The sequence below is a fragment of the Carassius auratus genome, chromosome 45 (assembly GCF_003368295.1).
Source record: "Carassius auratus strain Wakin chromosome 45, ASM336829v1, whole genome shotgun sequence".
Taxonomy (NCBI): Eukaryota; Metazoa; Chordata; class Actinopteri; order Cypriniformes; family Cyprinidae; genus Carassius; species Carassius auratus.
Genome location: NC_039287.1, coordinates 913,887 through 927,164, shown reverse-complemented (window position 1 = coordinate 927,164; position 13,278 = coordinate 913,887). Strand labels below are relative to the sequence as shown.

Below are 13,278 nucleotides of genomic sequence, written 5' to 3'. Positions count from 1 at the left end.
TGGATCACGACTGTGGTTTATCCTCTGAATAATCACCGCATTTGGATCCTCAGCCTTCGTGTCTTAGAGCTATTTGTGACACTATGCAACTCTAATTTAATGAACCCTTGACTTCAATTGTGAGGTATTTAGTTTAACTGAATTTGAGAGACACATACTGCTTCTTTAAAAGTCCTGCTTACTTGAAAGTGCCATGTAAATGGATGACAATCAGTTTACTTCCAAAGAACACTTTTGCTTGACATTTTTACATTAAACCATTGTGGAAAAGATCACAAGTATTATGTTAATTCCACATACCAGTAGTGGTGTAGCTCAAGCAGGAATCCAAGCTAGTGGTTTCTGGATTTGGAAAACACATTAAACAACTTTAAAATCCATCAAAACTTTTAATTAATAGCACTAAAACTGGCATATGGAGAAAAACACGCAGCCTTCTTGAATACATTTTATTTCCCTTTCAGTCACATGCAAGTGCTTAATCTTTAGCTTTGCTTTTGCCATGAAAGGTGATTAACTGAGTGAAAATGTGTTTAATGAAGATAGATATTTGTATATACTGAATATTGGTCAAGAAGAGATTTAATGAACCAATGACATGAAATAGATGTGTCCCTTTATCGTCAGCATTTAAGAACCTTTTTAAATACCTAATATTTATTTTACAATTGGACAGATAAGATTGAAAGAGAAGGTTTTTTTTTCTTCAAATAACTGTCATGTAAGAAATCTTTGCACACGCTTTGCATACATGTGAGATGCATTAGGACATTTTCAAAAACATAAAAAAAACTTTCTAATGGTAGTGTACATGAAAGTTCATTTATAATTAATAATATTTTAATTTTGAGTGCAATACATTCGTTTTTTAACTAGCTGTTCAAGCTATGTGAGATAGATTATGGTAAATAAAAGTAAAGCAGGGCACATTAGTCAAATTCAACACAGCAAACGTATCTACAAAAAATTGATTGTGATTGTAATTTTATTGACCATTCCAACAAAACAAATGTCATACAGTCCATGCCTACCTTATGTTTTTTCTTGAATTTCCTCTGAAAGATCAATTTCTTGTTGTCAGTAGATGAAGGGATATCTATTAAATTGTCCAAATAGACAGCATGAGAGCATGTAAACCCCTCCTACTTTCTACTGTAAACAAATACTCTCCATGTCCTTCATTGTTCTGCACTCACATAGAAGATCATGTCAAAATAACTTTAGATATAAAACACAACCAATCTTCATTTTTGGCTTTTTACGATTTGGTCTACTGCACTCTTTTTCATGGATCTACATTGGGGAAGGTACTAACTTTATTGTTTCTACTGATGCGTCTCTCGGGCCGAACTTTGGGCTGCTTGGTCTGGATCAGCTCCTCTGGTGTGTTACCCAGGGGAGGAAGGAGTCTTTTCTTACTGTTCCTGGTTTCAGGTAGCCACTGTGGAGGCAACTCAAATGGCCCAAAACCAAACTGTGTTGTATCCTCGGGGTCTGTGGGAGTCACCGGGGCGACCTGTGAAGAGGAATAGGCACATGACTGAATAGGAGAATGTTTTGGTAACACTAAGCCCTCTTCTTTTTTCACGTCCCCTGACTGCGGCTGACGCAGCTCTCTTGCCACCCCTCCATTTCCACCCTGTCCTTCATCTTTGGGTTGAATGTTGGCAGAGGCCACAGAGGAAATGTCATTCTCATCTTCTTCGTCCTCGTTTGGTCTGAAGATCTGTTGTTGGCCGATATTGAACATCTCCAGGAGTTGACTACCAGAGCGAACCCCAGTATCGCCCTCTAGTGGCCCTCCTTCAGCCAGACCCCCAATGCTGACCATGTTTCTTCGGCTATAGCGTCGATGCAAGCGTACTAGCATATCAAGAAGGCAACGCCGCACAGAGCGGTTTACTGTGAGAAGAAACAGTGGGTTGGTGAGAAGAGAGACCTTTGGCAGCCACACGGCGGTCAGTTGTAACCAAGACGAGGCTTTAGCAGCTCCAAGCACTGAACGGTATATGACCAGAGCAGCATAGGGAATGCTGCACAGTGCAAAGACTAGAACAATGGATAACAGAGTGGCATGAAGTTCAGCCTCGCGCTGAGACACATACGGGATGGAAATGCCGTTCTGTGGGGTGCGCAGTGCTGCAATGATCACTTTCTTCTTCTGGCTGGTGCTTAGTGCGCGGCGGATTAGTGCCATGGCTAGAAACACCACTGCTAGTGGCAAAATGAGTGTGGTGATACTGTATGTGATCATGTAAACCAGATGTCCAAGTGATTGGCCATCAGAACAGGAAGAGGTGGCGTAGACATCCGTCACATTGCTTATGGCAAAAACAGGGGCACTGGCCACCACCGCATGTACCCAGATGTAGATAACCAGGTCTCTGGATTTGGCATCTGATATCTTTCTCTCCAGAGGATACAACACTGAGTAGTACCTGGAAGTGAAACAGGGAAGGCACCACTGTTAAGGTGCAGTCACATAAGCAAAATATGTATGAAATTTCAAAGGCAAAAAAGGTCCATTAACTATTGTTAAAATAGACAAACAACGCACAGCTCACACTGAAGTAATTTGCAAACCAAGCAGCTTTCTTTTGGCTAATGTTCAGGGACTGGACTGTACTAGTTGAGCTTAATGGCTTTGATTCACTATAAAGAGTCATTTATTTGGGAATCAGTTGGAATACACTGGTCATGCTAATAAGTCTGATTCATTTAAAAGAACTAGTTCATAAGTCATTTATAGATCAGACTATACAAGTTGCACTGAATGATACTGACTAAAAGGAAGCGACTCATAAAAGTAATTTGTTTGTGAATCAGTAAGACTACACTGTTTTGCTTAGAGATCGGACTTATACTAGTTGAATGGTTTAGATTCACAAAAATCTATCTAAACAAATTGTGCTAAATGTTTTTTGTTTAAACATTTGCCAGCCCTATTTAAATCAGTTACATAACAATTACACTTTTTAGTGGACTAACTTGTTTATAGCACAATTAAACGCAAAAGAAAATGTTGTCAAATAAGAAAATCAGTACGTTTTATTATGTGCTCTGTGCCTGAAAGGTGCATTTTTTTTCTGAAGTGAAACAAACGTCTCAAGAAAGGCTTCTGTGTTAAGCAAAATAAATTATTCAATGAACTGAAAAAGGTTCTGGCGGAGTAGGCTGCTATGGAAGCACTAATCTGTGAAACAGCTGGTGCCCATGTGTTGACTACAACTGTAAGAGTTTTCAGATTTTCTAAAGAGATCATTCACCATATTATTATCTTACCAATTGTTTTAATTACTGTTTGGCTGAGACCCTTAGTGACCTCAAATCTGAAACAATTACACTTTCATTGTTAGCAAAAGATGGGTGAATTAGCATGCATAGCCTCTCACCTATCCAGGGCGATGACAGCAAAGCTGAGCACAGTGGCAGAGCAGAAAAGCCTGTGTAGGAACTTGATGGCTTTGCACAGCAGGAGTGTATGGACCCATAGGCAGCATAGTGGACTGGCGCTCAAGGCTATGTCAAAGGGCACACACACCAACCCAGCACAAATCCCAGAACATGCCAGGTTCTTGATGAAGAGATTTGTGACAGATTTGAAGACATTGGTGTAACAAGTACACCACAGCACTGCAGCATTGCCTGGGGACGAAGAGATGGAAAGGAGAAAAGGTTGAGGAGTGTTACAAGCCTATGTCAGTGTTTAAGGAGACAACTGAATGTGAGTGGGACATGAGCAGCCCTCATCTTATTGTCTACAGCAGTTCCCATGGCAATGAGGTACCTGAAGATTGCACGCTAATTTGAAGGGGGAAACAAACATTTTTCCCTTTGTGGTTCCTGTAAGCAAGAGTATGGCATTCTTATGCTGCTGTTGAGGACAAATGAGGCTCACAGCACAGGGTATAAGATTTGAGAAGGAACCAAAGGCTTAGCATGCACAGACACATAGAAACCAAGCGCTTCTACTACTGAGATGTTCACATGAGGGGTAACACTTTTGGGGTAATTCTTTTTTTTTTTTTAAAGGATTTTCTGGGTTCAGTACAAGCTCAATTGAGAACAACTGTAGCATAATGTTGATTACCACAAAATTCAGTTTCCTCTTTTCTAAAAAAAAAAAACACAAAAAAAATCACAAAAAGAGGGATACTGTAAAGCACTTACAGTTAAAGTATCACTGTTTTTTATTTTTAACCAAATACAATTTATCATCTGAAACCCTAAAATTCCTATAAAAATTATGATTTACCTTTACAGGTCTAATAACTCTTAACAGGAAAGTGTTCTAATATAGTCATGAACATACATTTCTGCTTCTACTCCAAACCTGGTCCTATTTACTTCCACAGTCCATGAGGGACAATTTGAAAGTCAAAGGCTGTCCATTGACCTTAACTTATACCAGGGATCCTCAAATCTGGCACACGAGATCCACTTTCTGTGGTGTATTTGGGATAATGTGTATATATGCATGATGAGCAGTCATTGGTTCCTATGCCTGGGAAGAGGGTATTTAAATCACGTGATGTGATTTGCACGTGTGAAATGTGATGTAATCAATATGTGATCTGAACACCAGTAAAGTATGTTTTGATAGCATTTGGTGGCTGGCCTCATGAATATATAACATAAATTGGCGACGAGGATAAAGTGTGAGAAGACATGGCGCAAATCGGAAGATTGGATGAGTATAAACCGGAAAATGAGTCCTGGTCTGCATATATTGAACGAGCGGAATTGTTCATGATTGCAAATGATGTGGATGATACGAAGCAAGTAGCGACTTTGCTTAGTGCTGTGGGAGCGTCCACATATGGATTACTACGGAATCTGGTTCAGCCTGCGAAGCCAAAGGATAAAACGTTTGAAGAAATTGTGAACATTTTGAAGGCCCATTTTGAACCAAAGCCGTTAATAATAGCTGAGCGTTTCCGATTTCAGCGCTGTGTTCAAAAGCCCCATGAAACTGTGTCCCAGTATGTTGCTGAACTGAAACAGTGTGCATCTAAATGTGACTTTGGTGCAAGTTTGGATGAGTCTCTACGTGATCGTTTTGTCAGCGGAATCCGAAGTGAAGCATGTCAACGAAGATTGCTTTCGGAAGACACACTCACTTTTGCACGGGCACTTGAAGTTGCTCATAGTATGGAAACCGCAGATCGAGATACGCAACAGCTGAGGAAAACAGAGGATTCAGCGACAACAGTGCATAAGGTAAATGCAAAGACTGTTTATAACCAGAGACAATGCTATCGTTGTAAAGGGAAAAACCATAATACACAGGAGTGTTATTTTAAAAACTCTAAATGTCACAATTGTGGAGTGATTGGGCATATAAAGAGAGCTTGCAAAGTTAAAATGAAGTCACATCCTAACAGTAAATATGCTGAACAACAGAACAAGCACAAAGTAACAGCTTATATGCATGCTGAAGAGCCGGAGCTGGAAATGTTTTCCATGTTAAGTGATACTGAGAAACAGTCTTTCCGAGTAAATTTTACTGTGAATCAGCAGGATTTATTGATGGAGATTGATACAGGAGCGGCTGTAAGCATCATTTCACAACAAGAGTATAGACGATCGTTTGCCCATTTGCCACTGGAGGGAGCTAGAGTCAAGTTAAAGACCTACACCGGTGAATGCATTCCAGTGTTGGGTCAATTCACAGCTACTGTACAATATGAGGATCAAGTGAATGAGTTACCACTGATCGTAGTCAAAGGGAATGGTCCAAACCTGTGTGGGAGAAACTGGCTTCAGAAAGTAAAACTGAATTGGAAGATAATTCGACATGTGAGTAAGCAGCCTGGGTCCATTCAAGAAGTGCTGGACAAATATAGTGAAGTCTTTAAGGATGAGCTGGGCACTTTAAAGGACATTAAAGCCACTATTTCAGTGAAACCAGATGTGCCACCCAAGTTTTTTAAAAGTCGTCCTCTTCCTTTTGCTATGAAAGAGCGTGTGGAGAAGGAAATTGATAGACTGGAAAAAGCTAATGTTATATCCCCAGTAAAATACAGCGAGTGGGCTGCTCCAGTTGTTCCTGTTATAAAAAAAGATTCCACAATTCGCTTATGCGGAGACTACAAAGTCACTGTTAATCAAGCTGCCAACACTGAAGTGTATCCCTTGCCACGGATCGAGGAAGTATTAGCCACTTTGAGTGGAGGGAAGTTGTTTTCCAAGATTGACTTGGCACAAGCATATCAACAAGTCGTGCTGGATAATGATTCTAAGAAGTATACGACAATCAACACTCACAAGGGATTATATGTGTATAATCGTCTTGCTTTTGGCATCAGTTCAGCCCCTTCCATTTTTCAACGAATAATGGAAAATTTGATGAAAGATCTGAAAGTGATTGTGTATTTGGACGATTTGTTGATCACAGGTAAAGATGAGCAAGAACATCTAATAAACATTTGCAAAGTCTTACAGCGTCTTCAAGAATCAGGCTTAAGAGTAAAGAAATGTAAATGTGAGTGGGGACAAACACGGATTGAATACCTGGGTCATGTGATCGATGAAAAAGGGGTGTATCCGACAAAAGACAAGGTAAAAGCTATTCAAGATGCGCCAGCACCATCAAATGTGAAGGAACTACGAGTTTTTTTTAGGTTTGGTAAATTATTATGGACGCTTTGTACCACAGCAGAGCACAGTGTTGGCACCACTGTATAGACTGTTGAAAGAACAAACTGCTTGGTGCTGGGGGAAAAAGGAACAAGGTGCTTTTAGTAGATGTAAAGAATTGCTCACCAGTGACAAAGTGCTAGTATACTATGATCCACAACTGCCTTTGACTTTAGCATGTGATGCTTCCGCTTATGGAATTGGTGCGGTGCTTCAGCACATCATGCCAAATGGTGACGAGCATCCCATTGCATATGCTTCACGTACTTTGTCCCCTGCTGAAAAGAAATATTCACAGATTGAGAAGGAAGCTTTGAGTGTGATCTATGGAGTTAAAAAATTCCATCAGTATCTTTGGGGAAGATCTTTTAATTTGATAACTGATCATAGACCATTAGTGACTCTGTTTGGTGAACATAAGCATTTCCCAATGATGGCTGCCGCTCGCATTCAGCGGTGGGTGATAATTTTGTCGGCATATGATTATCATATCATGTATCGCAAGGCAGAAGATCATGGAAATGCAGATGGCTTGTCACGAATTCCATTACCTGAAATTACCGATGTAGGAACAGAAGCCATTTCAGCAAATATCAACACACTTTTGACAAACCATCTTCAAGAAGCTCCTCTAAATGCAGCACAGATTGCCAGAATGACAAGAACAGATCAAGAACTTTCTAAAGTGTTTCGTTATGTCATGGAAGGTTGGCCAATTGAAGTGTCAGATGATTTGAAAGTATTCTACGCGAAAAGAGATGAACTGTCAGTAGAACAGGGATGTCTGCTATGGGGCACACGAGTGATTGTACCATTCAAATTTCGAAAATCAGTGTTACAGGAAATTCACTCAGGACACCCTGGCATTGTTAAAATGAAAGCTCTGACTCGTAAATATGTGTGGTGGCCTAAAATTGATACGGATATAGAAAGAGTTTGCAAGGAGTGTCAAATCTGTCAACAAGAACAAAGAATGCCAAGTCACGTCCCTCTTCATCCTTGGGAATTCCCGGGTGAGTGTTGGAAAAGGTTGCATGTGGATTTTGCTGGTCCGTTCTTGAACAACATGTTTTGATAGCATTTGGTGGCTGGCCTCATGAATATATAACATAAATTGTCATGTTTATGATCATTGTTGATGCTCATTCTAAATGGTTGGAAGTTTTTCGTATGTCACAGATTACTTCTCAAGCTACTATTACCAGATTGAAGAGATTGTTTTCTGCATATGGATTACCTGAACAAATCGTGACTGATAATGCAACTACTTTTACTTCTGATGAATTCCAAAGATTTGTGAAGCAGAATGGTATTATGCATACCAGAAGTGCACCAAAACACCCAGCAACAAATGGATTGGCAGAAAGATATGTCCAGACGTTCAAGAGGGGTATGAAGAAATTGACTAATGAGCAAATGTGCATTGAGGATAGACTATCTTTATTTTTATTGCGCTATCGCACAACTCCTAATTGTACCACAGGTCAGTCACCATCTGATTTATTTTTAAAGAGACACATCCGCACCAGGCTGGACTTCCTGAAACCAAACATTCATGAGACGGTTCGCAGAAAACAGTATTTGCAGAAAAATCAACATGACTATCGGGCAAGAGAGAGATCCTTTGCTGTGGATGATTCTGTTTTCCTGCGAAGTACAGTGGGAGGAGATCCGAAGTGGTTATCTGGAGTGATTACACAACAGACAGGACCTGTTTCGTACAAGGTACATGATCCAGCATCGGATACTGTGTATAGACGGCATGGTGATCAATTGAGACCACGCATTACATTTGCGCATTACAGGTACATTTGACTCTGAGGTACCTCTTGAACTAACAGAACCCCTGATTCCAAGTCCAGGGGGTCTACGTCGCTCTAAACGAACTATTAAATTACCACAGCGTTTTAGAAATTGAGAATTTGAACACATGTGGTGCTTTTGAACTGATAATGTGGTGTATGATTTTTAATGGGGGAGGAAATGTGGTGTATTTGGGATAATGTGTATATATGCATGATGAGCAGTCATTGGTTCCTATGCCTGGGAAGAGGGTATTTAAATCACGTGATGTGATTTGCACGTGTGAAATGTGATGTAATCAATATGTGATCTGAACACCAGTAAAGTATGTTTTGATAGCATTTGGTGGCTGGCCTCATGAATATATAACACTTTCCTACAGAGTTTAGCTCTAACCATAATCACAGCCCAATGTCTTAAGCATCATTAGAAAGTCACAAGTAGGTGAGTTTGATTAGGGTTGGACCTAAACTCTGCAGCACATTGGCCCTCCAGGGCAAGATTTTAGGAACCCTGATTTATACTTAACCAAGAATATTCTTTAATATGACATGACAACACAGCTGTAACTGATAAGCATTTCCATAGTTTGCTTCATTTCTTCACACCATAGTTAATCATTTAAATAAGAGAAAGCATGTAGAAAAAGTATTAGTAAATGGAAATGCAGCATGTCACTTTAAGTGGAAATCTATGCCAGGTTCATTTACTTTGCAGAAATTATGCATGGACATGATGGAATTCACATGGCTTGAATTGAAATGGAGCCTGAGGTGTATCTTTCCTTGGATGTTGATGTGAGCGGAGCACTTAGGTGACAGGTGCTCTCTACCCAGACCCATTATTACGCTTGACACACTTTTTCAAGGTGCATCTTTTCCACAATGACTGTGACTTTCATCTTTTCCCATTACCATGCAGGTGTAACGGGCAAAGCACAGTGGAATCTATCTGCAGCTGCCTCTGTGTTATTACTCTGGTGACATTTTGAGTGCACACTGACAGTGCTGGACAATTGTCAATTTGTTCCTAGAATTCTCCAGTATGCCCATGGCTAATAGTGTTATTTCACTCAGGCTGAAACCTGAGTGAAATAATGATTAACCAATTGCCACAATGACTTCCGTCACTAGTAATCACAATGAATGTCTGAAACACAAAATTCCCAACTTTTCTGAAATTTGAGCCCTAATCCAGTGCAGAAACAGATAATCAGATTACGGTCAAACTAAGCGTCTGTATGCTAATTAGTCATGTGATGGCTCGTTTGTTTGAGTCTTGACAAAACTGCCACCCTTTGACGTAGTTCAGAAAAAAAGAAAAAGAAAGAACAAAAGGACATTATACTATAAACAATGCTAAAATCTTATTTATTGTGAGGAGGCTCTGCATACCTCTCTTTCTCTAAATATTGTATAATTTCTATAAGATTATCAGTCATGTTCTACAGCATATATATGTAATCGGTGTAAACAAAATTCTGTCTTTTTTGTCGCAGGTATTATTGTCAGAGTAAGCAGTTGTCGTGAAAAAGCCTTCTTAGAAACATGGCATGTGACTGACTGGGGAAACATTTCATTTCTCTGTTTGTATCAGTTGAAGCATGAATGAACCAAGTTAAAACAACATCTCAACCTTTTGTTTGTTTCTGATTTGTGGCATGATCACTGGCTTCTAGATGTGATAGTTTTTTTGCTGCAATGTGTAAGAATTCACACAATCATCTTAACACATTTTCTTGGAAATATCTCTGGCATGGCAAATAATTAAAATAGCACTGCTCTCTAATATAGTGTCTGTTTTGATTTTAGAAAAAAAAAAAACAAGCTGTTTGTACAAAGTGTCAACGACAAGTTGTGATGTACTGTAAAAATCTAAAGTATGGACAGGGGTCCGCTAACTCTAAACATATAGTTGCAAGCAACTTGTGATTAAAATGCTGTTTCTACTAATTTAGAAAGATATCATCATATAGAAAGGAAATGAACACTGAGTTAAGGTCAATACTTGAATAAACATTTACAAAAGAAGTGAACATAAAGCTGCACTTATGCTCCCTAGAGAAAACTAATAACACAAAACAGCTATTCAACATCACTTCCTCCCATAAGTTTCCACGCTTTGACCAAGCTTACATTTTTTATACTAAGACCTACAGTATGTATACAAACCTTATTTATTTATTTATTTTAGATTTTAAGTAAAACAGAATCAAGTGTGAACTTGGCACATAATGTTTAAATATAACAACTTTTTTTGTTTGTTAATTGCCTTCATTGTACAGTTTGGGAAACCAAAATATTTGCTGTAGAATGTCTAATTATAACACCTTTGCGTCATGCTCAATAACTCTGTTAACAATTTCTCATCCCTCATTTGGTATGAACATAAAATGTAACATCTGCTAAAAATGTGATTCATAACGGAAAATATGTAGCTTGTGATCATGATTGTAAAATTTTCACATTCCAAATAAAATTTGTGCCCCAACTATAACCTTTAGCGTGGTTATCCATTCACAAGCACATTGCGATTCTCCATTAATTCATAATAGGATCAAAATGTAAGCCGTTTATCGCATCAATTAACCAGTTATATGTGATTGTTCGTTTAATTAAAATAGATTTAGAGATGAAGCCCGTACACATTTGATGGTGAATAGCCAAACATTTAGAATCCTCTTTTTTGTCTACTTACTCAAAAGGGAGCCGATGAGGATGAAAACTTGAATGGTGGTAGTGAAATCTTTGTAGGCTCTTTCCTGCGCGTGCAGGATCTCCTCCAGTTGTGTCACCTCTTTATCCTGAGCATCACCCCACAGACCCACCGGAGACGACGCGTTTAGGAACCCCAGGTTAGATGCGTTTAAACTTGTGCTTCCGTTTTCTGACAGAGGAAACCAGCTCTCCGCGTTATCCGCCTCCATCATCATTCATATCTGAGGCGCCACGCGAATCCTTCGGCTCTGGTCTCGCCGCGCGCACGTTATTGGTGAACAATGCTCGAGCGTTATGATGTTGTGACCAACATGATTAACTCGCGAGTTTTCTCCAGTCCCTCAAAATGATCGAAAACGCAAAACATATTTTAAAAAACGCTGGACGGAGATCGTTCGCAATAATAAAATACCCCATACAGGACTGCACATGGCAGATTTGGCATAATTTCGATTACACCGTACAGATCTCATATACGGTGTCATTGATGGAGCGATACGACAGTGACGGCGACTCATCTCGCGTCTCACAACTCAACTTCATTTCACTAGCCGTGTGAATAGACGAACATAAAATAATACGGGTTTTATACAATATTTCGCGAGCATTGGGTTATAAAATATGCAACTGAATTCTAATAATAATGTCTAAACAGTGTAGCTACGATAAGCCGTAGAGAGAGAAATTACCAACATACCCGTATGAGATCGTTATGAATGATCATAGCCATATCCAAGAGTCAAAAACGATTTTTGGTAAACGCATATCTCGCTAAATATCGAGTCAGTGTGCGATCTGACAACTGGGCTTCAGCACGAGTGACAATAGCGCTTTATTTCTTCAAATGAACGGTGGGCGCTTACAATAAAACGTCACCGTGTCCGTCCGTCACGGCGTCTTCGAGATGCGCGTGAGATTTTGAAGCAGAGGTTTGGATTGAGTGTATTCAGACACTCACTGCAACGAATCCACGGGAGGAAAAAAACGTTGTTTGAGCACTTTTCATTATTGTGAAGTAAACAATTCATCCAGTGAGCAAAACGCCAGCATGTAGGCCTATATCACGTTAAACTAGTTCCTTGCAGTACGCTATATCTACTGAATGTGCAAACCTCACACTGTATTTGTCTACGTGTTGCATTTGTTTTCTTGTTCTGTAATAGTAAAGCTAGTGGTCATTGGTCAGAGGAGATTTTAGACAACACATGAGGAATCTCTAATGCCTGCATGAAATGAGACTGGGGCAAGTTGTCACACAAGGACACAGTACCTAACTAGAAGGTATAGAGTCAAAAGTCCAGTTAAAAAAGTGTGTGTTGTTTTCTAGGGCCGTTTTGGTTTCACCTAATTCCAAACTATACCAGCCTAAATAATCACAGCACAGATCACAGTTAATATTTAAATTATTCTGTGATTCCCCACTCAAGAACACAATCATCAGTTCATGGAAATGTCATGCACTGCAGATTATAGTAACAGCTCTTCTGCAAATATAAAAATAATCTTTTCCACTGAATCCACATGCAAGAACTCTTAAGAGCTTCATCTTAAGTAGTCCGGGTTAAACAGCACAGACCGCTGGAGGGTGTCCTTATCACAGTGCTCTCTAAAAGGTTAGCAATAAGTACCACTGGAGGTTTGCAAAGAGAGGATCTCAATGTTTAAACACACACACACACACACTGATGCATCAGAAAGAAAACAATCATCAGCACTATAAGATTCACTTTCATGTACTGGTTCATGTGAATTAATGGCAGCTATATACTGCAACGAACTTAAAGGGACAGTTCACTCAACAACAAAAAAATGTATTCTATGTATTCTGTCATACTCACCTTCATGATATTCCAAACCCATTCAACTATTTAATTTTTGGAATACAAAAACAGATATTTTGTAAAACCTTTTGACTCTCATTGTATGGACAGTTGAAAAATGGTGAAACTTTTTTTATTTATTTATTTATGGGTCAACTAAACCTTAAATCGTATAATATTGTTAAACACAATGGTAATGTTTAGTGTTGTTGTGGCACAGAAAGATTTATTTGGATTACTGTCTTCCTAATGTCTGGTATTCCACTGACACATCTACTAACAATTAAACATACAATTAA

General features: G+C 39.2%; 1 protein-coding gene and 1 long non-coding RNA gene across 2 annotated transcripts; one reads left to right on the top strand and one right to left on the bottom strand.

The window, feature by feature from the left end:
• Positions 1-435: 435 nt before the first annotated feature.
• On the bottom strand, positions 436-12,813 carry LOC113062809 (G-protein coupled receptor 176-like). Its single transcript, XM_026232799.1, has 3 exons — positions 11,140-12,813; positions 3,393-3,645; positions 436-2,438 (listed from the first exon to the last, which is right to left on the bottom strand). Exons 1-3 carry the CDS (start codon positions 11,372-11,374, stop codon positions 1,286-1,288), a joined length of 1,641 nt encoding a protein of 546 aa, XP_026088584.1. The 5' UTR covers positions 11,375-12,813; the 3' UTR covers positions 436-1,285.
• LOC113062810 (uncharacterized) lies at positions 6,520-8,780 on the top strand. The gene is made up of 2 exons (XR_003278594.1): positions 6,520-7,652; positions 7,845-8,780. It is a non-coding gene; the product is annotated as an uncharacterized LOC113062810 (long non-coding RNA).
• Positions 12,814-13,278: the final 465 nt, after the last annotated feature.

Coding starts and splice junctions, on each gene's coding strand:
- LOC113062809 (XM_026232799.1), bottom strand. CDS start 11,374: ATGATGATGGAGGCGGATAACGCGGAGAGCTGGTTTCCTCTGTCAGAA. Junction 3,646..11,139: donor CCTCATCGGCTCCCTTTTGA/GTAAGTAGACAA, acceptor CTTCGTCCCCAG/GCAATGCTGCAGTGCTGTGG. Junction 2,439..3,392: donor GCTGTCATCGCCCTGGATAG/GTGAGAGGCTAT, acceptor TTTCACTTCCAG/GTACTACTCAGTGTTGTATC.